Below are 24,766 nucleotides of genomic sequence, written 5' to 3'. Positions count from 1 at the left end.
CCCGTGCAGGGAGAGATTTAAAAGTTACCGCCTCCCTCCCTCCCCCCCCACCCCCCCCACACACACACCCCAACAAAAAATAACAAAAACTACATAGAAACATAGACAAAAAATAATAAAAACGCGGACGGGCTGCAGAGGCCGCTGCTGACGAGAGTCGCGCCGCCTACCGGATCATTAATGTGCTCATTAATGTGCAGTGGAGATAAATGTGACATTTGACTCTATTATTTCTTCAAAACAAAGACTAGTTGGGCATGCATGTTGCGATTAATGTGCTCAACTTGGTTTTGTACTGGGAGCACTCTGAACTGGGATTAAAACAGGAGAAAGTAAGGCCGCAAAAGGTTACTCAAAGCAAGAATAGAAGAATTTGAGATTATTATTAATTTTATTTATTTAAAACTTTATTTTGTGTGTTCCATGGACAAAATAATTAAGATACGGCATACTTTACCACAAGAATGCAGCAAAACAGAGCTGATCTCTGTTAAATGAAACAGATTTGGATAAATAGTGAACCCAATTAAAGGACTCCTAACATTCCTCCATGATCTGCAGTGGAGGTCAATGTGACATTTGACTCTATTACTTCTTCAAAACAAAGACTAGTTGGGCATGCATGTTGCGATGGCATTGGAGATGGGCAGGAATTCAGTGGATTCAAAGGCAGGGGCTTGGGAAACTTAGTGATAATTAGTACGGAAGTTCCTTTGATAGACAATAGACAATAGGTGCAGGAGTAGGCCATTCGGCCCTTCGAGCAAGCACCGCCATTCAATGTGATCATGGATGATCATCCGCAATCAGTACCCTGTTCCTGCCTTCTCTCCATATCCCTTAACTCCACAATCCCTAAGAGCTCTATCTAACCATCTCTTGAAACATCCAGAGAACCAGCCTCCTCCGCCCTTTAAGGCAGAGAATTCGACACACTCACAACTCTCTGTGTGAAAAAGTTTTTCCTCATCTCTGCTCTAAATGATTTTGGACTCCACCAACATCGGGAACATGTTTCCCACCTCTAGCGTGTCCAAACCCTTAATAATCTTATACGTTTCAATAAGATACCCTCTCATCCTTCTAAATTCCAGAATATACAAGCACAGCTGCCCTAGTCGATCAACATTTGACAGTCCCACCTTCCTGGGAATTAACCTCGTGAACCTATGCTGCACTCCCTCAATAACAAGAATTACTTTGATATGTTATATAGGGAGGAGCAGATTAGGTGAGGCCAGTAGGTGTGCTTGGTGAGGGAATAAAACTTTGTAAGGTAACAAATAAGAAAGTTTCAAAAAAAATTTAGAACAAATGCTCTGTTCTAAATATTTAAGTTCAGTTGCTCCACAGATGTATGGGTTTTTATTTCAAAATCTAAAACTAAAGTCTCTTCTGGACTTGAAATAATGCTTTAATGGTTCTCTAAAAACTGAAGTCACCTATTAGCAAGCATTTCCAAAGATTTTTCACTCCCATACATTGTTATCTTCTTTGACACTCCTTTCAGTTGCAGTGTAGCACAATTTTCATAAATATTTCACTTTGCCGTATTTATCTTCCGAGATGCCATTGACGTTTCTACATATTTTTCTTTGGTTTCCTCCTACATAAATCATGTTTTCTTCATTGGTCTCATCAATCTGGAATGTACTGAAGTTGCATCTTATCCATTTAGTCATTACCTATTGCGAGTTTGCTATTTGATCTGCTACTTTGTAAACTAGCTATGCCTGTTTGAATACTAGCTCAACACTTGATTTCTGCAACTCCTTTCAGTCTTTATTCACAGAGAGCCCAAGTGAATATACTGAATGGTCACAGCCTTTTCCCAGGCTTGAAGTCTATATTTAGAGGACATAGATTTGAGGTCAAGGGTAAAGTTTTAAACAGGGAGCAGAGGGGTAACTTTTACACACAGAGGGGTAACTTTTACACACAGAGGGGTAACTTTTACACACAGAGGGGTAACTTTTACACACAGAGGGGTAACTTTTACACACAGAGGAAGTGGCAGAGGCAGGTATGTTTACAACATTTTAAAGGCATTTGGACAGGTACATGGGTAGGGATGGTTTAGAGAAACGTGGCCCAAATGCAGGAAAACAACTGGCTCGGGCAACTTGGTTGAGTTGGGTCGAATAGCCTGTTTAAGTCTTTCTGAGCTTTTTGCTCTTTGAATTCAGTTGCATTTTTCTCCAGCACTTAAGTGAGCACATTATATTTCCTCTCATCGTACTACAAAGCACTAAGGAAACGATCTATCTAAGCAAAGCGTTCCTTCAATTGTTTGTGTTAATAATCAGCATCATGATAAAAGTTATTTTGATTGCTGTGCAGATTGTATAGGAATGTGCCACCTAATCATCTTGGAAGTATTTAAAATTGATGGATGAAATTAGTATTGTGAAAAGTTTCCAAGATTCATTTTACTTCAAAAGCCAAGTTAAAGCCATAGTTTGACAGTCTGCAACTGATACAACCTCTTGTAGAGAAATAAATCTCCCTTAAGCATGAATGCAATTTCCAAACTGCTGGCTGTACCACCCAGAACCTTCTGCAATTTTCTTTTGAAAAGAGGAATTTAATCTCTCACTCAAGTACTGGACATAAAGCCCTTTCTGCATGGGCTACTCAGCTGACTTAACATTTACAGCCCCTCTGAGTATAACACACTGCCCCACCATGGTCCTTACCAAGTGTGGTGACATGACGCAGTCCACAACTGTCCAACAGTTATTTGGGCATCTTTGACCCTTTAATGTTGTGGGCCACTTCCACAGAAGCAGAAGTGGAATTATTCCTAAAACTGCTTAAAACTATTAAATGTTTACACATGTATTAAATGCAACAACTATAAATAATATAGCAGCATATTGAAAGAAACCGCAAAAAAAAGCCCACTATTACACGCCACAAAATTTGGCTTACACGACCCAGGTACATTTCTGACCCCAGGAGCAGTCTGCATGGAGTTTGTACACACTCCCAGTGACTGTTTAGTTTCTACATGTTCTCCAGTTTCTTCCCACATCACAAAGATAAGCCTGTATATTGATTTGCTGCTATAAATGACCCATTTGTGTGGGTAAGTGGCAAACCAATCAAAGCGGATTTGATGAGCTTGTGAGAGAGAATAAGATGCAGGGTTGTTGAGTGAGAGGAAGAACGTTGTTGATGAAATGCTCTTTTGGGAGCTGTCACTGACCACATGGGCCAAATGGCCTCCTGTTTTGTGTGAAAAAATATCATGCATTAATATGACTTTTGTACTGTGACTTTGCAGTTTTACCTCGATTATAAATGCAACTTCAGCTCACCCCTAATTCCATCTGTGAATCCTGGTCACTCCAGTAATCACTCAAAGGGTTTTACTCCCATATGTTCATGAATAATCAATTTCTAGTTGGCAAAGGTTAGCCCCAAACACCTATTTTGTTTTGCAGCACAAAAATCACATGATTGAATGGCAAGAATGACTCCCTCTTCATGATACTGTCAGTGTGCAAATAAATATTGAAGAGCATGCCTTGCCTGATTTTCCAAATAGTCCTTTTTGCCAATTTTCACAGAAACTGTAGTTTTGATCGTGTCGAGCTGAGTTTATCTGCACCTTATTGTTATTATACCAGTGAATATTTAACTTCAGTGGACAGAAACTTTGTAGAACCAATTGGTAAATTGAATGCATACAGTATGTTCCTTGTACAGAGTCCCTCGTATGAATGCTTTCACAGTACCCCCCCCGACCTCCTAAATGTTATTTGACCTTGAAAATGTCCTTGCTGTTTCTTGTCTTCAATTTGCTTCACTGTTTTAGTGGAAACACTGTTATGTTATGGAATTAATCTTTCCTTTTTAGCTCGTGTAGAAACTATCAGATAAAAATCAAATTTTAAACTGTGTATGGATTTAATTCTAACATTTTTGAATAAAAACATAATTTCAAGTTAAGCTTAGTATGGTCGACAACTATGCAATTCATTCAGCTTTAATGCTAACTGGTAAGTTTCATGTTTTTGTTCTTCCCATAGAAATGTCAAGAGTAGGAGATTTTGGTCCATGTCTTTTAATATGTCTAGAATATTTATTCATTTATTCTAGAAGTGTAATGTTTAGATTCAGCTGATCATGCTTTAAAATATAATTACAGAAAACTATGCCAAGCTATATTGCTCTCAATTGAAAGATCCAACAAGTGCTTTCTCCATCTGCCATTCCACTGTGGATTACCTGAAATATTATCAGGTAAGAATTCAGAGCAAACATTATTAATTGTCTTTCCTTAGTTCTGCTGTAGCACTTTACCCAAGTTAGAAAGTTGTGAATTCAAATCTTGTTCCAGAAGCAGAGCCTATCATTCATCTTAATAAATCACGGTGGTACCGAGGGAGTACTGCAATGTTAAAGATTGTGTAAAATCTTAGCCGCACCTACCCTCTTGATGAAGACAAAAGAGTCCTTGTTACCCAAGCCAATGCATTGAGTAAAACAAATGACACCAAAACAACTAACCTGGTCATTTATAATAGATTTTGTGGGTGTTTAGTGTTCACATTTGGTTGACACATTTTCTACATTGCAACACTTCAGGAGTACTTAAATAAATCAAAAGTGATTTGTAATACCCAAAGGTCATAAACACTCAGCTTTCAAACCCCAAGTCAAAATATTGCCTCAAACTTAGGCAGTCTTTGTTGGTGATGGAAAATTACATTTCTAGATCTGCTACTTAAGTTGCGGTGCAATAGATTAAATCTATTGTACAATATGTCTGACATTTTCTTGGCTGAGGAATGAAATGATTAAGAAAAATGATTAGCTTGTCATCAAAGACAATATCAATTCATAGCTTATAAACCTGCAGTATAACTATTTGTTCTTTAAATTATGTTTTCGATTTGGTTTTGTATATTAAATAATTTGGTTAAATAAATTTGAGTTTGCATTTGAATTTAGTTTATTGTCAAATGTACCTCGGTACAGTGGAGCGATTGTAATGTGTGATTGTAGATCCACTTCTGTGACTGGCACACAAAGAGCGTCATCTTGGATCTCATACTGTGGAAGTAAAGAATTGTATTGCACTTACAATTTTCAAAGATATCCAGCTGTTGTAACTATGAACATTTATTTAGATGTGTGTGGCAGCTACCTGTGCCTGCGAGAATATCAATGACTGCCTGTGTGCTGCCTTGGGAACATACGTCCATGAGTGTGCTGCTAATGGTGTTATCGTGAGAATTTGGAGAGGAAACATTTGCAGTAAGTTGCCATTTGTTGGATTTAGGGATATAAATTAAGAATATGTAATAGTTATTGGGGAAGGTTTGAAATTGACCTGTCAAGTATATAAAATTAAGAGAGTCATAGAAAGGGTAGACAGTCAGAACCTTTTTCCCAGGGTGGAAATGTCCAACACTAGAGGGCATAGCTATATGTAGGTATGTTACAAAACCTACCTGAATCGTGGCTGAGCATCTGCCCCACCCCTTGTGTGTGATTTTGGTGCTGTTTAGAGGGGGCGGGTTTAAAACGTGATTTTTACTAGGCTGTTCCAATCGAAAATGTTCAGCCTAGTAAATCATTAACGGAAAATCGCTGAAAGACCCCGTCGCAAAAGGTATTATTAGTTTTTATGGCCTTGTATAATATTTATAGTAGTTTAAAAATCACTCTCTCACTCCGCAACCTCTCGCAGCCCCAGGGTTTTATAAAGCAAACAATTAAAGGTATGTACCTTATTTTTACATTAAATGGGGCTTGTATATAACCCTGTAATTAAAGTTTTCTATAGCGAGCAGTTCATTTTGGGCTCTTTATATCCCGCAGTATTTTTCTGGGCACTTGAGGGCACAAATCCAGCGCAATGTGAACGTTCTAAACCAGCGCGTTCACAGGAACCCACTAGAAAGCCGATTTAAATTGACTTTAATTTACAGCAAATGAACACTAAATTCCTTCCATTTGGCCTATAAATTGATGTAAATGAGATTTAAAAATCATGTTTTATTGTGAATTATTTGTGAATATTATTTGGACACTTGGGCTATTTAAAAATGTTAATCATTTATTAAGAAATGGATAGATGTTTAGTTTGGTAATTGAAGTTTGAAATTAGCTACAATTGGGTAACTAACTAATTATATGCTTTAATTTCAGGTCATCCAAGTAAGATTATTTTATATTTGTTTCAGAATGCTTCAATCTATGATAACTGAAAATTTCATTCAGTTCTCTTAATTTTTAAGAAGGTTATGGGCTTTTGACTGTCCACGATCACAGCTTTTTTGTTATGTCCATAGAAAATCAATAGGGAACAAGATGCTAATTTCTGAGTATGAAAATGGCCATAACTTTTTTATTACTTGAGAAAGTGAATAAGGTGTCAAATTAAACTTATTGTTATGCTTTATCTGATGGGATAAATTGCAGACTTGATTTTTTAAATCTCAAAATTTTGTAACATTGCTACTATATGGTGAGAGGGGGAAAGTTTAATAGACATGTGTGGTAAAGTGTTTATACACAGAGTGTGGTGGGGGCCTGGAGAGCATTGCCAGGGTGGTGGTGGAGGCAGATACAATAGTGGTGTTTGTGGCTTTTAGATAAGTACATGGAAGTGCAGGGAATAGAGGGATATGGATCATGTACAAGCGGATGAGATCAGTATAACTCGGCATCATGTTTGGCACAAACATTGTGGGCCAAAGGGCCCGTTCCAGTGCTGACCTGTTCTATGTAAGTAAGTGGATATTTCTTTCAGTTCAGTTGTACAATACTCCTGTAATCAGTGGAACTGAATATCATGCCAAGTGTGTATGGAGGATCAATCGTCTTGTTTGCTTCTGCCTGTCCATTAGGATAATTGCTCTCCAACACTCATAGCTAGTCAGAACTAATCTAGGTCACATCGACAATGCATCAGCGACAAATAAACTTTATCTTGCATTGAAAATAGCCTTAGTCATTTGCAGGAATCGAGACTGTCAGTCCAGTCCAGATGCAGGCACTGCTTGACCTGAATTCCGCTAGCAAATTGCATATTTTCTTTCCTGATTCCAGCTTCTGCGGTTCCTTGTATCTCTAGATTAAAGGTCTGATGAGTGTCCGCCTCTACACAACCGTTTGTAGCTTATCCAAGAGGATCACTGCTGAGGAAGAAATAACTTACTGCCAGTCAGCTCATTTATATTCGTATATTTCACTCCGATCTCTGTGATCCTCCCCTTTCTATGGAAGTCAAATAATCATTTTAACACTGTTCCCACTGCGGGCCATACAATGAAAAGTTGGTTAAATTGTGATTTGCCTCACAACCTCTTATATATTCTTCTGCACTCAGTGGAATCCATGGCGAGTAGCATGACATTATCTCTCCAACTGATGCAAACTCTCCAACTTGACTTTCATATGAACAAAGACTGGATAGACTCGGCTTGTACTCACTAGAATTTAGAAGATTGAGGGGGGATCTTATAGAAACTTACAGAATTCTTAAGGGGTTGGACAGGCTAGATGCAGGAAGATTGTTCCCGATGTTGGGGAAGTCCAGAACAAGGGGTCACAGTTAAGGATAAGGGGGAAATCTTTTAGGACCGAGATGAGAAAAACATTTTTTCACACAGAGAGTGGTGAATCTCTGGAATTCTCTACCACAGAAGGTAGTTGAGGCCAGTTCATTGGCTATATTTAAGAGGGAGTTAGATGTGGCCCTTGTGGCTAAAGGGATCAGGGGGTATGGAGAGAAGGCAGGTACAGGATACCGAGTTGGATGATCAGCCATGATCATATTGAATGGCGGTGCAGGCTCGAAGGGCCGAATGGCCTACTCCTGCGCCTATTTTATATGTTTCTATGTAAAAACCGGTTGCCAGCAAATTTCAATTCCCCTTCCCATTACTGTCTGACCTTGTCCTCCTCCATTGCCAGAGTGGCCAGATGCAAATTGGAAGAATAGCACCTCATATTCTGCTTGAGTGGACGACTACCCAATTGGATGAACACAGAATTCTCCAATTTTGGGTAATCCCCCCACATCCCCTCTCTCCTTCTCATCTACCATATCCTTTCATGCCCACCTTTCTTTCCACTCCACTCCTCCCACCTTGTGTGACCCAATTGCTATTCCCTGCTCTATGATATTTTGGTCATCACGCACACTGTTCATCTTCGGATCATTACTGCCCCCCACCTGATCATCTGTCAATAACCTCTTATCTAGATCCACCTATCATTTTCCAGCTCTTGCCCCAACCTTTCCCCTCACCTCTTTCTACCAGTCTTCAAGAAAGGCATTGACCTGAAATGTTGTCTGTCCGTTTCTCTCCACAGATGTTGCCTAAGCTGTTGAGTTCATCCAGCAGTTTGTTTTTTTGCTCAATCTCTCCTTTAGTATTGCAAAGCTAGAGCTGTTCCATTATGCCTCCTTGGCCATGGCAAAGTGTCACAATTTAAATACTTCCAACTTCTGTCCCTCGACTTACCATTAACTCTGTTTACTTTTTTTACATAAGATTCTCCAACACCCAGTGGGAAAATGAACCCGATCTGTTAGAAATTCATCACAACATGCAATCCTAATGAAAACGTTGGATTTCTTTCCAGATAAACCGTGCACCAACACTCAGACCTTTGACACTGACATGAGAGCCTGTAACCGTACCTGTGGGTCACTCGCAATATACGATTACACTTGTGATGTCGAGGATACTCCTGTTTTTGGCTGCGGCTGTCCTGAGGGAAAATACATGGATGGCACTGGAGCTTGTGTTGACAAGTTGGACTGCCCGTGTTACATTGGTGACATGGTTGTCAATAAAGGGCAGAGTATTACACTGAATGGAAGAAGCTGGTAAGTGTCCTTTAGCATATTCTACAGTCATTTGACGAAATGATTAAATACATGCCAAAATGTAACACTTTTTCTTCATGCAGTAAGTGTGAAAATGGGAAACTTGATTGTCCGGTCATTCCTACACCCGGTAGAGGTGAGCAGCTGCTTCAATTTAATCCTGTGCCACCAAAATGAGCAATTAAAATTGTTGCTTTTTAAAAAAATAAATTTCTTTCATAGAATGTCAGAACGGGAAACTATATAATGATTGCACCAATCCTAATGTAAATAAACAGTCATGCAGAAATCGAAATATTCCTCAGGTGAGTAATCCTCCTGTATTTACTCCTTTGTTGAATTGCGGTCTATAACTTACAACAATAGGAAGTGAATAATTGCGACAAATTATTAATTTGCATTTGTAATCTTTGAAGTTTTAAACTACCTTATGGCCTTGATTTGCGACTTGCCCACATGTCCCATCTACCCTAGTACATTTGGCCCGTATCCCTCTAAACCTGTCCTATCCATGTACCTGTCTAAACGTTTCTTAAACATCGCCATATGCTGTCAGTTTACTTGAGATTTGCAATAGGTGTGATACTAATAAAGCTGATTTCTGGAAGTATAGTGAACTTTCTAAGTTTTATAGCTAGACTCTCCCAATGATAAGGAGCATGCTCCGTGTGTCTGAGCAGAGTTCTATCTCCTCTGACCCAACAATGGCTGAAATAACATCATAAATATAGAAAACCAAATTAGCACACAACTTTTTGTTTTGTTCCGTAATTTCTAATGCATTCATTGATGGATACAATTAACTTCGCCCGATATCCAAGTTAAATCTTAAACCTAAGGAGAATAATGATCTTGCGAGAATGTCTGGAGCTTAAAGCCATGGGAATCTGCACTGTTTGCTTCTCAATGCACCCCAAGTGTGAACTTGATTAAGGGTGTTTTATTTTAAAGGTGTTTAGTCCGTGTTTACCTGGCTGTGTCTGTCCTGATAATCTTGTGGAAGATGACAGTGGAAGATGCATCCGTCCTGAGCAGTGTCCTTGTGTGTATGGAGGAGAAAAGCATCCTGCTGGAAAAACAATCCAGCGAGACTGCAATCATTGGTGAGGCAATGTTATTCCAAATTTAGATGCACTGCTATTTTGGGATTGACCAAAGACCAATGATATGGATCTATAGCCATTTTACTGACTCCACTCTGCTTGTGGAAGAACTTCTATCAATGACAGAAACAGGCTGGCTGAGAAATTCTGCAGCGCCCAAAATGTTGACAAACTGGGAAGAACGTGCAGGCAAGGTTTGTGCGAGGCTTCCTCGCAGCAATCATGGATGAGGTTCAAAACCAGATAGGCCACAGGCTGGGGATGAAATTGGTTGAGAGAACCGGAATGAGAAGTGTGGCTTAAACGGTGCAGGCTCGAAGGGCCGAGCGGCCTACTCCTGCACCTATTTTCTATGTTTGAGTTAGATGGCTGGAGCAGTCCACGATGTGTGCAGGATCTAGGGAAGGCGCATGTAGGATAGATCTGACACATCTTGTGTTCAGAATGCTGGCAATTGGGCCTGTTCGTGACGGGCCTAAAACCTGAGTGTAGCAGAGATGTTATACAACGTCATGGGCAGTGAAATGAGAACAACGACTTTAAAATAAATACATTCATATTTGCATTGGATATTACATTAATATCTTAACATAAAGTAGTTTAGTTTGATGCTTCAGCCCTCCTCATATAAACTTAAACTTTACCATTATTATTATTTCGGTCATAATTCCTTGATAATACATTTCTGAAAATAGAATCATATAACATGTTTTTTTTCTGATATGTTCTTCATAATTAATAGGTTCATATGATAGGAGCAAAATTAGCCCTTTCAGCCCATCAGGTCTACTCCGTCATTCAATCATAGCTGATCTATCCTTTCTGCTTAACACCATTCTCCTGCCTTCTCCCCAAAACCCCTAACACCCATACTAATCAAGAATCTACCTCTGCCTTAAAAATATCCATTGACGACCTCCACAGCCTTCTTAGCTGGTTTAAAAATGATGATTCACAATGGAATTTTCAGAATGCTAAAAAGATCTACTCCATTGAGATGAGGCAATATTATATCTTAAGTGTATCACAAATAGGTGGCATTATGCAATAGTCTCAGAAGGTACGGCTACCATTAACTGACAGAAATATTGTCAATGTTTATGGCAGGCAAGATTCCAATTACATTTTTTCTATCAAAATATTATTTTATTTTGTTTATTCTGCCACAGTACATGCAATGCCGGAATATGGAAATGCACTACAAATTCATGTCCAAAGACCTGCCAGGTTCATGGAGATGGCCAGTACATCACCTTTGATGGAAAAAGATACATGTTTGATGGCAACTGTGAATATATTTTTGTTGAGGTAAATAAGAATAAAAGTGACTCAATATTCTGTTCAATTAAGAATGTATTTAAATACTTCTCATAAACTGTTGAAATAGATTTTAAATAAGATTATCTATTAGTTGATATGCATTACTGCAGAGTAATATATTAAATATATAAACGAATATTATTCTGCTTCTAAACCCAGTGGCAACGTTATGGGGCTTTCTCACGGGGCGACTTGACGCAAGATGTAACCAGAGTGAAGTGGTCGTGGTCTAGCACGATATCACACGATATAACGGGGGGTAGATAAAGAGTTCCCACGGGTACTCGGCATTGCTGTTATTTGTGCGAGTGACTTGTCCGTCCCCCGAGCTTTCCCGTTAAATCTTGAATGAACATTGTGAACTGTGAAGTGTTGTTAAATCATCACGTGGCACAAATGAACACTCAATAATGAAAAAGAATGAAAATTGGATTATATCACCTCCCTTCAACTATTTTGTGTTTCAGCATGAGAGGGATTATAACATTAGAGACATTCATCTTGTAGTGATGTGTTAATGAAGAATTGCAGACATCAATCTGATAGTAAAAAAAATATATATATTTAACAATGAGGTAAACGAGCACTGACAATCAAACTGCTGAGTTAAAAGCTTTATCACACTTCAGGCTATAATAAAATGTGGAGCCAACAACTGAAACAAAGTAATGCCCAAGAGGAAAAAACACACATTAACATACAGACATTTATAAAGGACTCTAGATGTCACACAAAATGGTGAGTGGCCAACAACAAAAATAAACTAAAACTCAAACGGTTAAAGACTACATAAATAATTGTCAACGTCCGAGGGATAACTGGACTAATTGACGTCAGCGAAACCATCTGCCCCTTCTTGAAATTGTGTTTGTGCACTGCCCTCACTGTAAACAAAAGGCACCAATGGAATACTAGCAGGCTGCTGCTCTGTAAACATCAGTGGTGATGGTGAGTGTCTCCAGAAGGAAATTAAGAAGTACATGTGAAAACATTCTCACGGACCATAAAAATGCCGGACCTTTCAGTAAAATCCCTTTTAAAGATTATAGTTATTTTCTTGAATCTCATTAACATAACTCATGAAGACGTTGATGTCCATATGCAGATGCAAATCTTTATTTTTTAAATTCAATCCCACAGAAGACAATTGTTTACCTGTTCAGCACGGAATTGTGGCTGTGCTCCCATTGCACGCGGCATTCCATATGTCCTATCTGTATACTTTCGAATCACAGAGTGATGTATTAGTCAATGCATTAAAAAAAGACAGATTATGAATTAAGTTTGTGAGAACACAGATTAAAGCACTCACCGCTCACCTTCTGTCCCCTCTGTCCGGGTTCACCGTTCGCAGGAGTTCCCATGGTAAACGCAAGAGTTATTACGGATATCACACTGCCCACTACGTCCATATAATGTTTCAATGTTCAACCACAAGTGTACAAGTCACTCTTGGAGAAATTCAAGCTTGCTTGAATTTTCTCCCGAGTCAACAAGTTACACGAGTACCTGCCGTTAGCGCCACGGTGGTCCACGAATGTCGTACGATTATCGTACGAGGTTCCACGATGTTCAACTCTGGTTACCTCTTGCGTCAAGTCGCCCCGTGAGAAAGCCCCATTATTAATTTTTTATTTCTTCATATCATTTAATTCATTTCTCAGCATGCATTTCATAGATATCAAATAACCCCATTCATTTTCGAATTTAGTATATGAAGATAGAAATAAACATGTCCATGAAAATAGGACAAAGTGCTATTTGTCAGTTTGCTGCACATTACGTTATCAGGTTCTTTACAAGAGCAATGTGAAAAGGCAACCATGTCATACTGGAGTGAACTACAATAAATAACACTGTTGTAGTAATAAAAGGAACTAATATTTGATTGCTCTTCATATCTGCTTGGCTCCTTCTGTATTTCCCGGCAATGTATTATTCTCTACATCTGCCCCACCCCTCTTCTTTGAATATGATCAGCCATGATCATTATGAATGGCGGTGCAGGCTCGAAGGGCCGAATGGCCTACTCCTGCACCTATTTTCTATGTTTCTATGTTTTTAGCAGTCCATTTCCTACTACTTCCTACTGCTGCAATCCATTTACATCCTTTCTTTGACATAGATTTAATTTTCCATCTCTCATTCCTTACTCCCTCCTCTTTTTCCCTGACTAGAATCACAGCCTTCTCTTTTCCTGCCACCCATTCTTTCCTCTTAACACCATCCATTTCTCATCTTGCTATCAGTTTTGCCCCATGTTCTTGTGTGGCCATATTTTTTTACCCCTTTTAACTCTTTCATGCATTCTCTTCATGCTTTCTACAGCATATTTATTTTGTCTCTTTGGTATTTGTCCTGCAATCTATTCTCCCCTTTCTGCTTCCTTTACCCTGTGATTTAACACATTGAACAGGCTTCACGTCTGCATCTGATTCCAGTGCTATTTGCTGAAATTGTTACCTCTCGGAGTGCTTGCTGGCAACTTGCATTTGTGCAATTTTCCCCCCTTTAATATATATAAAAATTGGAGAGTTGGCAGAGTTTGAAGAAGTGAATGAGCAGAGAGTTCAAAGTGAATGAGCACATATGGCAGAGTTAAGGGTAGAGGTGAATAGTTATGTTTTGGGTCAACAACACCCATTCTGATTGGTCCAGAGCAACTCACTTCTCTGCCATTTTTGTTTGTGAAATGTTAGGGAGTTAATTCGGAATTGAAAAAGCATCAACTTCGGAAGCAGAAGTTCAATCGCATGGGCACACAACAAGGTGTAAAAGCCTTTCTTCAGCCTTAAGCCATATTTGTTTGTATCTTTCTATTTAGGACCATTGCAATCAAGGAGAAGGGACATTCCAAATATTAATAGAAAGTGTTCCATGTTGCGAAAATGGAGTGACCTGCTCAAGAAACATCAAAATTTTGTTTGCGGTCTGTATCTTTAATTTTGACTTTGATCTCTTTGTTTGTATCCATTTAATTTGTATCTATGTAATCATGGGTGTGAGGAAATAGATGTGAATAGATCAGTGGAGTAATCAAGTTGGGTGCAAATGTTACAGAAACTCTTTACTAGTTTATCACATGTACTTTTTTACCACATTGCATCTATACAACTGGGCCAAAGTCTTGTCACCACCTGAAGTTAAAAAGAATCCCCTACATTTTAAAAGATGAAAAGGTTTCACTCTGGGAAAAGAATGCAATCTCACCACTTAAGAATTGGTCAATCCTATCACCACCAAAATTAATTTAGCAGCATGTTGCTTCCAAAACAATCACTGTTTTTTTTAACCCTCAAAAGACACATTTACCACGCAATAAATAATATAATAAACACTCAGAAAAAAAGTAAACCAAACCTCCTTAATTTAGAATAGCCTGCATTGTATTTTCGAGGCAACACCAAGTTCGTAATGCCTCTTAACACTGTGAATTCTGGTTTGATTAGAAGTCCTTGAATCCAGGTTAAGGCAGCAAGATAGTTCTGGTCCTGAACAAGTGCTGTTACCTGCTGGGTATGGCCAGAGTGTTGCTAATCTGACAACTTAAGTTATGATTTTTTTAAATATATGCCCAAATCATGCAGCACATTTCAGAAGTGGAAGCGTCTATTTTTTAATTCAATTCATACATAAATCACCCTTTCACAATCCATGTATTAAGTTAAAAACACATATTTCCTGGTGAATTCCTCACTGCATCTGAACTCCAGTCCTCCTCCTCCTCCTCCTCCTGGGCTGACCTTGTGTGGCCCTCTCACATCCATGTGCTTCATACAGATTCAATGACAACTCTCTCCGGCTGGCTACTCGCCCTGGCATAGTGGCTACATGGCCTAGAATTTGACAAGAAGTAGAAGCTACAACATTTCATAGAAACATGGAACATAGAATCATAGAAAATAGGTCCAGGAGTAGGCCATTTGGCCCTTCAAGCCAGCACCAACATCCAATATGATTAAGGCTGATCATCCAAAATCAGTCCCCCATTCCTGCTTTCTCCCCATATCCCTAGCTTATGTTAGCCTTAAGAGCTTTCTCTAAATCTCTCTTGAATACATCAATAATATATGTGCTTTCAACGTATCAAGCTCAGAGGATGAAGCTTAAAAAAGACACATGAAAAAAGTAGACCTGAAAACTACTTGCAAATGCACACAAGTTTCAGGTTGAGAATGAACAAAACAGATTGGAATAGCATGTATTACTGGAGTGAAGGGGAGGGAGATCTGTATTTTATTATCCATTTTGTCACAGTATACTTTTAAAATATTATAGTTTTTATGAGGGTTATTTGAATTTGCACATCATTATGAACATGTTAAGAACTCATTGCGACTTCTTATCTTTAGGAGGTAGAATTCCTTCTAACTGATGGAAGAGTGGTAAGGACTGGTAAATCTCGTCAAACCCAGTGTCGAGATAATTCTTATTCATTTCACACGGTCGGACTTTATTTAATCCTCTCATTTTCAAATGGGATTGTTGTGATATGGGATAGACACACAAAGTTTTCGATAACATTGGACCCAAGATGGAAAGTAAGTACGGTTTAGAGATTGGATATTAATGCTTGCAATTTTTAATGTGGTTAACAATAAATAAATATATCAAGAACTTAATCTCTAGCAGAAATAAACATACATTGCATGTTGCAATAGGTTTCATTCCAGCATTCAGCATATTATTTACAATAATCTTAAGTAAATATGTACAATATAAATATATATCAGGTTATCTTAATTAAGCACGTTCTCTGTATTATTGTACATTGTTGAAAATTGCAGTGAAAATGCATTTGACTCCATCATAGAAAAATAAAATTAAAAACATAGTTGCTGGAATGATGCTGATGAATGACCATTAGGTGAAATGTTCACTGTTTTTGTCCTCCCCGAATGCTGCCTGACCTGCCGAGTATTTAGTGCATTTTTTAATTTTTATTTTCCACTTTCTTGTTGGGCCAGCAGATGTTAAACCAATGCCGATTTAATACAAAAAATATTCTGGTAAATTGTTTCATTTGTATTTTGTTTAAAATAGCAAAAGTTACAGAATTTAAGAAGCGAAGCAATAGAATTGGTTGGAGTATAAGAGATTGTTTGTAATAAAGGCTAAGGAGTTGGGAAATGTGTTGATTCAAGACTATCATAGCTGGGACTGGAATTTATTATAAGACGATATGACAACATGAAATTAGATTTTTTTTACTCACCTGTTTAAGGCACTAAAATTCCACACAAGCTCTGCAGGCCTCCATCTCTAAGTTGGTCATTGGTGGAGAGTCCAGTCTCTATCATTTGCGTTTAATTTTTGGTTTTGTCTCGGATTTACAACTGCAGATTGGGAATAGCCCAATGGGATTTCTTAGTCAAAACATTCTGTATTTTCACTTACAGAACAAAGTATGTGGACTGTGCGGAAATTTCAATGACGATGTTGCAGATGATCTAAAAACAAAAGGGAATTCTTTGGTGTCCAATACTGTAAAATTAGGAAACAGCTGGAAATCTTCATTGTCTTGTTCAGATGTATTGAATCAAACATTTCCTTGCGATAGAAACCCATACTGTTTAGCATGGGCTCAGAGGAGATGCAGCATAATGAAGGATGTTGTGTTTCAAAATTGCCATAAAAAGGTGAGATTGTTTATTTTGAACTAAATAAATTAAATCAAAGTTGATCTGTATGCAAAACCTTCTTTCTAACATTATGATCATGCGCTGTATCAGGTAGACCCAGTCCCATATTATGATGCTTGTATTGAAGAAGCTTGTGCCTGTGACATGGAAGGGAAATATCTGGGCTTCTGCACTGCTGTAGCTGTGTATGCAGAAGCTTGTAATAAAGCTGGAGTTTGTATTAATTGGAGAACACCGGACTTGTGTCGTAAGTATTAAGTTGTATATATTATTAAATTTATTTGATCAATGCAAGCAATTCCCAAAGAAATTATGTTCTTGAATTTCTTTGAGAATGGTTAATAATGTGAAGAATGGCAAAGGGAATTTATTTAGAACTAGACCAAGTGCAGACCCGTTGGGTCTGCTCCCCCAACGTGCGGTTGTGGGGGGGAGGCGGCATGCAGCGTCACACACCCTAACTATCCCCCACCCCCTGCACTCACGCTAATTACCCCCCTTGATATTATATTAATATATCAGTCAACCATTCGGGACCTTGTCAAATGCCTTACTAAAGTCCATACACACCACATTCACTGAAGAGAGGAGAGGGGGGGAGAGAGGAGAGGGGGGGAGAGAGGAGAGGGGGGGAGAGAGAGAGGGGGGGGGAGAGGAGAGGGGGGGAGGGAGGGAGGGGGGGGGAGAGGGGAGGGGGGGAGGAGGGGAGAGGGGGGGGGAGGAGGAGGGGGGTGGAGAAGAGGGGGGAGAGGAGAGGGGGGGGGAGAGGAGAGGGGGGGGGGGAGCGGAGAGGAGAGGAGAAGGGGCAGGGAGAGATAGAGAGTGCCTTTGAACTCAGACATCCAATGAAGAGAGGAGAGGAGAGGGGGGTTGAGGGGAGGAGAGGGGGGGGGGGGGGAGGGGGGGGGAGGGGAGGGGGGGGAGGGGAGAGGAGGGGGGGAGGGAGAGGGGGGGGGGGGAGAGGAGAGGAGAGGAAAGGGGGGGAGAGGGGGGAGAGGGGAGGAGGGGAGGGGAGAGGGGGGGGAGGAGAGGAGGGGGGGAGAGGGGGAGGAGAAAGGGGGGGGGGGGAGGGGGGAGGAGAGGGGAGGAGAGGAGAGGAGAGGAGAGGGAGGAGAGGAGAGGAGAAGATGATGGGAAGACGGCGTGGAGAGAAAGAGGGTAGATCGCGGGGGGCGGAGAGAAAAAAAGAAAGGGAGAGAGGGGAGGAGGAGGGGGGGGGAGGGGGGGAGAGGGGGGAGGGGGGGGGGAGGAAGGGGGGAGGGGAGAGGGGGAGGGAGAGAGAGGAGAGGAGGGGAGAGGAGAGGGAGAGGGGGAGAGGGGGTAGAGGAGTGGAGAGGAGAGGGGGGGAGAGGGAGAGGGGGGGAGGAGAGGAGAGGGGGAGGGATGGGGGTAGAGGAGAGGAGAAGGGGGGGGGGAGAGGAGAGTGGGGGGGAGAGGAGAGAGGGGGGTAGAGGAGAGGGGGGGGGGGGGGGTTACTTCACCCCAAACCCCCCAAACAACCATTTGCAGGCACACAAAATTGCTGGAGAAACTCAGCGTGTGCAGCAGCATCAATGGAGCAAAGGAAATAGGCGACATTTCGGGCCGAAACCCTTCTTTGGCCCGAAACGTCGCCTATTTCCTTTGCTCCATAGATGCTGCTGCACACGCTGAGTTTCTCCAGCAATTTTGTGTACCTTCGATCTTCCAGCATCTGCAGTTCCTTCTTGAACCATTTGCAGGCAGTGCTTTTTTCCTTCAAACTAACCATAACCATATTTTCATTTTCAAACCAAATTACGGGTACTTACTCACAGCTGTGTAGACATTTGTTCAGTCATTCAGAAATGCGGTGTCGTAAGACAAGCCCAACGGGTCAAATTCCACATTCCACCACTCCCAGAGATTAAAAAGGCAGCAAAAAGAACCCTGGAGCTAATGTCACGTTGGATGACTAACATGAACAGAGAAATCACGTTACTTGAAGTTGTAAAGTTCAATGTTGAGTCCAGGAGCTGCAATGGGCCCAGACATAAAATGAGGTACTGTTCCATTGGAACTCATAACAATGTAGGGGGCAACAAACCAATAAAATATCTCCTCTACACTTGGGTCACCTTAATTCTCCATCTGAATCCCACTCTGACCTATGGGTAGAAGTGAATATTGTTCATTGCTATCTGATTAGTTTTTAATAACAACAAGCTGTTAATAATGCTGCTACCATTATTCTTGTTATGAAGTTCAGCTAATGAAGCATTTGTCTGATCATTAGTAACAGAAAAGGAACTGCCAATCATGTGTAACAAATCAGAGATTTATAAAACTGGAAACAAATTGCAGGTCATAATGGAGAACTATATCTGTTTTACATTTCAGCTGTTTACTGTGACTATTATAACCCTCCCGGCGAGTGTAGCTGGCACTATCAGCCTTGTGGAACAATAAAAACGCGAACATGCTCCGACCATCACATCGGGAAAAAATATTCTGCAGTTCTTGAAGGTTGTGCTTGAAAACCTCACGTATTTTGATTCTTAATCACACTGTGCATTATAAGATTGTTTTTGTAAATGGTAATATTCTTGACTAAGTATTTATATAATTGTTTTATAAATGTTCTGTATACACAGAACGGCATTTTTATTTAATTGAATGGTGGATATTTGTGATCCTTTAAAGATTCAAGTTTTAAAACCAGTTTGTAACAATATGAACCTGTTGAAGTGTTTATTAACCTAAGTCACTAATCCATGTTATCAATGCCCTGTTCACATTATCATTTTCTATTTACTTCAGGTTGTTATGCAAGATGTCCTGAGAATACTCCGTATCTGGATGAAAATAAAATGAAATGTGTTAATCTACCTGATTGTACTTGTTATTATAATGGGAAAATATTGCTGCCAGGCAATAGAACCATGAATGATTGTGAAGAATGGTATCTATAAATGCACCTTCCATTTTTAGTTCATATTAGCAATGAATTTTAAATATTCTACTTTCTTTATCAAAAATATTCACTTATGTATAGCTATTTCATAATATCGTGTACATGTACAGTTATTGTCACCTTAAAACTATTTTGGAAGATTGGAGACCAGAAATCCATTTCAGTAGTTTGATTGAAGATAGACACAAATCAGCGGGACTCTGCATCAGAGGCAGCATCTCTGCAGAGGAGGAATGGGTAACGTTTCAGGTCAAGATCCTTCTTCAGACTGAGAGACAGAGAGATATGGAAGGGCAAGGTGTGAATACGAGGCATCAAATGGGACGATGCTCAATGAAAATGTAGAATGAATCATTGTTAGCTGAGGGGAAGGTGACAATGAGGCATACATTCAGTAAAATGTTTATATTCCTTTCCTGTAAGAATAATGAGAAGTGAATTTTATAAGGCCACAAACCGCTTATGTTTTTGGTAACTCAACTAAATGGTTGGCACTGTCTGCCATTTCGAAAGGATGTTAAATGGTGATGGGAATATTGCAGGATTGACTTGAAATAGTTTGTTGGTGGATGCATTTGTGAGGTTGCAGATGAGGTACATTTCTGCACATATAGCTTCCATCTAAAGCTAATAAGAAATGGAACGTGATTATCTTTTTGTTTGAACTTTCCCATTTATTTCTAGAGGTTAGAGAATTAATTATTTCATGAAATTTCTAATGCAGCTATATTAAAGTTAGTTATCATGACAACAGATATTGCCAAGAAAGTAGCAAGCTGTCTACGCAAAATAATGAATGTGTTAAAATAGCAAAAACCATATTAACCTAATCTCTCATTAATCTAAACTATTTTTAATCATTTGCAGTGTGTGCACGAATGGGAAAGTGATATGCAGAGGTGTGTATTATTTTTACTGTTTTAAACCTGTCCTATCCATATACCTTTTTACCTATTTTAACAGGCCCAGAAACAAACAATATGAAAACCTTGAATCATTCTCATTGAAATGATTAGTCACACTACCTATTTCACACCAGATCAACCCTGCTTTGCTATCCCTATGACCTCTCCTCTCCAGCTTTCTCCCCCCTACTTAATCAGTCCGAAAAAAGGTTCCAATCTAAAATAACAATTGTTCGTTCCCTCCACAAATGCTGCTTGACCGACTAGGTTCATCTGGCACTTTATGTTTAGCTGATTGACTTATCCCTTTCTGAATAGGAGTAGAGCAATTGAAAGATTAAAAATTTATGCCCAAGAATTTTTAATGCTACAGCTGGTCTGTGTATGGATCTTCAGGTAGTTTTCAACATTTTTCCAATGGACATGCTAATATTTCCAATAGCATTAATATTACAAGCAAATTTACCTGACAAATCTAATAACTTTTATTATTCTGGAGCCAATGTTAAGGCAATTAAATAGTGGTGTTCCTTCTGTTGAAACAATTTAAATAATAAATAAGTAAATAGATTTCACTTTTACAATTTCTGTGATTCGCTGCATGCATTAGTAAAGTATGTATTTGAACCTGAAGCAGATTTAATATGTCGCCAACCAGTGTTGACATGGATCAGTGTTGACAACACCAGAGATCCCAATTACAACCAACATTAAACACCAGCTCCACACCTGGTAAGCAACAGCATTAAATGTGATAGACACAAAATGCTGGAGTAACTCAGCAGGACCAGCAGCATCTCTGGAGAGAAGGAATGGGTGACGTTTCTAGCCTGTACAATCCTTTAAGAACCAGTTCTCTATCCATGTCAATACTCTACCACCAGTAACATGTGCTCTAATTTTGCACACTAATCTCTTGTGTGGGACCTTGTCAAAGGCTTTTTGAAAGTCCAGATGCACCACGTCCACTGGCTCTCCCTTATCTATTCTACTTGTTACATCTACAAAAAAATCCAGAAGATTAGTCAAGCATGATTTCCCCTTCATAAATGCTGATTTTGACCAATCCTGTCACTGCTTTCCTGATGTAGAGATGTGGAAGTGTTAGGTGTGAAAATAATAGATGTCTCCAGAAGCACATTATCTCATGATCTGCATTATCACCTGACAAGTGACATATCCATGTTTTGTGAGCCCGGGAAGCATAACACTGGGAGAATTGCGGGGAACGTTGTCGGAATAATTTTGGACACAATATTTATTCAATATTGATCTTTCAAATGAAAAGAGTTTCCTCTTCCATATTTACACTAATATTCCCAGCAATGCCACCAAAGCATATCAAACCTGAGTGACAATTCCAACAACTACTATCTTTGAGGAATTAAGGGCCTGAATGCAAGGCAGGCCTATGAAAGCAGCATCTTTCTCTGTGGCAAAATAATATTATTATATAGACTGATCAGATTTAAATAGGTTATGGGCGATGCTTATATTTTCTTGTCTGTAGGGAAATAAGAGATAAATTAAAACAGAAAATATTGTAAATGCTCAGCAGGTTGGGTAACATTTGGAGAGTAAAAAATTGAATTGGTGTTTGAAATTAATGAGATGGGTTTTTTTCCGCTCTTGGGAACAACAGCATCAATACCCCAACAATGAGCTACATTCACGGTAAATGGGCTGTCACTCAATTCTAATCACCTTAGCATTTCCTCGCTGGCAGTACATACAGTCAGTGACATGTGGCCAGCAGTCTTGGCCCACTACTGTCTATGATTGGGAGGGCAGTGATGCAGGATCCTGAAATCTGAATTGTGGGGCTGCGGAGAATCAAGCAGTTTTACAGAGAGGCGTATGGGAAGCAGTCACAGTGACCTCTTGTAGGAGGACATTAAAAGTCATGTTGCTTTGCCATCATGCCAGGTTTTGAATCATGGCAGTGAAATCCACATATATCTATTCCCATTGCCCTTTTGATGAGCTGTTTGAGGGTCTTCTGGTTCCCCTGCAGGGCCAACATCAGCAATTCTTTGTTTCTATTAGTTAATAAGGATGTCCATCCCCAAAACCACCTGCCCATTTTACTGCACCCCAGCTGTATTTGACAAACATCCTTACAGACTATAAACCCCCCTCCCAAAGTAAAGAAATTAAAATGATCTAAAACCTCATAAAAACAGGTAAAACTAAGTAAAAGCATTCAGGTAAAACAAAAAGTGTAAAACCTGTTTTCCCTTTTGTCCTATTACCGCCCATTACAAACAAATGGGTTGAAGTGAATTCTGTGTTTGGAAACCTTAACAAAATAAGGTATTAAAATACCTGCAGTAAATATTTAACCAACAGGATCTCTCATCAACCCTCGATACTTCAATGCAGTTCAGCCCTCGGGGGCTGAGAAAAATTACAATTGGATAGTACAAGTGTCATTTGGTAGCATCAGGAATGCTACCAGGTTCCTTTTCCAATGGACCTGAATTTTTTCAAATGGCATGGTTTATCTGTCAAAAGGATCTTTCCGTTGGAAGCCTTGCAAATATTTGTATGAACAGCACACGCATGTCCACTAGACAACACTCGCAAATGCTTTTCTGATGGAAATGATACCCAGCATACCAGCAGTGATATTTTGTTGTGTTTTATAGAACTAAAAACAACAACAATAACAGCAACAACACCAACAGAAACAGCAACAACAACAGAAGTAGCGCCTACAACTTCACCAACCACATCAGGTAAGTCATTGACTGCTGTATCTTCTTGCACCAGGTTTACTGCACAGGGACTCTGGGTGAGCCATTCAGAAAGCAGCAGAGTACAACTTCCACTGATCTTTCTCTTATTTGCCATTCCCTATTGATTTGCTTTAGAATTAATTGTCTCTGTGGACTTTCTGTTGTAAATTATGTACAACTTTCAGAGGATTGTATTTCTATGAATTTTGAGATAGGACAGTGCAAATCATGAATTGAACCCCAGTTTAAATGTTATTTGATGATGTACATGATTGGTCAAAAGAGGCTCATGATTATGTGCCCCCATAATGTGAAATGGGAATGAGTATTCTTGCTGTCATTCAAGAGAAGGTGAGAAGTCTTAGTGATTTTGGAGAAGGTGATGCACACCTTCACAGCTATAAACCATGCCAGTACTGAGGAATATCATCAATTGCAATTCTGTAATTTTGGTTATTGAACATTTGAAGGAAAATTAATTGAACCTTGACTTCCCTTTTTTCAGAGGGGACTTGTATTGGTGGCTGGTCAGCATGGTTTAATGGCCATAGACCATCTCCAGACAGTCCAGGCGATATTGAATTACTGGAGTCCATACGGCACGATCTGTTTTCTTCCGTTTTCAATACAATTAATAAAGTTTAGTGCCAATTTGCCCATTTCCCTGAGTGGCCAATGTGAATCACTAGACAATGTGACCTGTGACCCAGACGTAGGACTGGTCTGCAGAGTCACCAAAGAGCCTTTGGAGGAAGCAAAGATATGTCTTGACTATAAAATTTGATTTTACTGTGAGCCTCTACCAACACCAACTCCAAGTACAACATCCACAACGATTTCTGGTTAATATGATATTTTTTATGTGCAAGGAAACTGTATTTAATTGAAGGGGCATTTGGAATTTTATTCTTTCAGTGAGAATGCTACAGGTATTTCAATCCATCACAATTCCCCTCTGTACAAACTATCCAGCTGATATTCTCTCCATTATCCCTGCCTCTTCATGGGGGCATGCTACTTCTCATTGTTTCTTTCAAATTCATTCCCTCACCGATGACTTCCCTCTGCTGCTGTCCATACACTCTCCCATCCCCCTTCCCTCTAGTCTCTGTTTCCAGCAGCAATTCTATAGCCACCAATCTACTCAAGCACAGTGTATCCTCCGCTTTAATCCCTTATCCATATGAGAAACATTAACTCTCTCTCGCCCATTACCTGTTTTCCACTACAGATTTATTTTGATTACCTGATTGCTTTTTCATTCACCTCCAC

The 24,766-nt window shown here is 39.6% G+C and overlaps 1 protein-coding gene and 1 long non-coding RNA gene across 4 annotated transcripts in view; one reads left to right on the top strand and one right to left on the bottom strand.

Moving 5' to 3' along the window:
- The window catches only part of LOC129707991 (mucin-2-like), a 149,877-nt gene that overhangs the window by 22,243 nt on the left and 102,868 nt on the right, over nucleotides 1-24,766 (top strand). For all 3 annotated transcript variants that reach the window (XM_055653525.1, XM_055653527.1, XM_055653526.1), the window contains exons 15-29: nucleotides 4,154-4,248; nucleotides 5,139-5,265; nucleotides 8,608-8,854; nucleotides 8,938-8,990; nucleotides 9,077-9,159; nucleotides 9,806-9,957; nucleotides 11,127-11,265; nucleotides 14,102-14,206; nucleotides 15,630-15,818; nucleotides 16,677-16,916; nucleotides 17,010-17,166; nucleotides 19,278-19,403; nucleotides 19,698-19,839; nucleotides 20,719-20,750; nucleotides 23,405-23,494. In XM_055653525.1, coding sequence (XP_055509500.1) covers nucleotides 4,154-4,248; nucleotides 5,139-5,265; nucleotides 8,608-8,854; nucleotides 8,938-8,990; nucleotides 9,077-9,159; nucleotides 9,806-9,957; nucleotides 11,127-11,265; nucleotides 14,102-14,206; nucleotides 15,630-15,818; nucleotides 16,677-16,916; nucleotides 17,010-17,166; nucleotides 19,278-19,403; nucleotides 19,698-19,839; nucleotides 20,719-20,750; nucleotides 23,405-23,494 — 1,977 coding nt within the window. The remainder of the gene's footprint in view (nucleotides 1-4,153; nucleotides 4,249-5,138; nucleotides 5,266-8,607; nucleotides 8,855-8,937; nucleotides 8,991-9,076; nucleotides 9,160-9,805; nucleotides 9,958-11,126; nucleotides 11,266-14,101; nucleotides 14,207-15,629; nucleotides 15,819-16,676; nucleotides 16,917-17,009; nucleotides 17,167-19,277; nucleotides 19,404-19,697; nucleotides 19,840-20,718; nucleotides 20,751-23,404; nucleotides 23,495-24,766) is intronic.
- LOC129708019 (uncharacterized) lies at nucleotides 14,213-18,755 on the bottom strand. Its single transcript, XR_008725274.1, has 3 exons — nucleotides 18,710-18,755; nucleotides 16,493-16,727; nucleotides 14,213-15,113 (listed from the first exon to the last, which is right to left on the bottom strand). It is a non-coding gene; the product is annotated as an uncharacterized LOC129708019 (long non-coding RNA).

Source organism: Leucoraja erinacea, chromosome 22 (genome assembly GCF_028641065.1).
Source record: "Leucoraja erinacea ecotype New England chromosome 22, Leri_hhj_1, whole genome shotgun sequence".
Lineage (NCBI taxonomy): Eukaryota > Metazoa > Chordata > Chondrichthyes > Rajiformes > Rajidae > Leucoraja > Leucoraja erinaceus.
The sequence above is the reverse complement of the archived record's forward strand: the minus strand, read 5'-3'. Positions and strand labels throughout refer to the sequence as shown.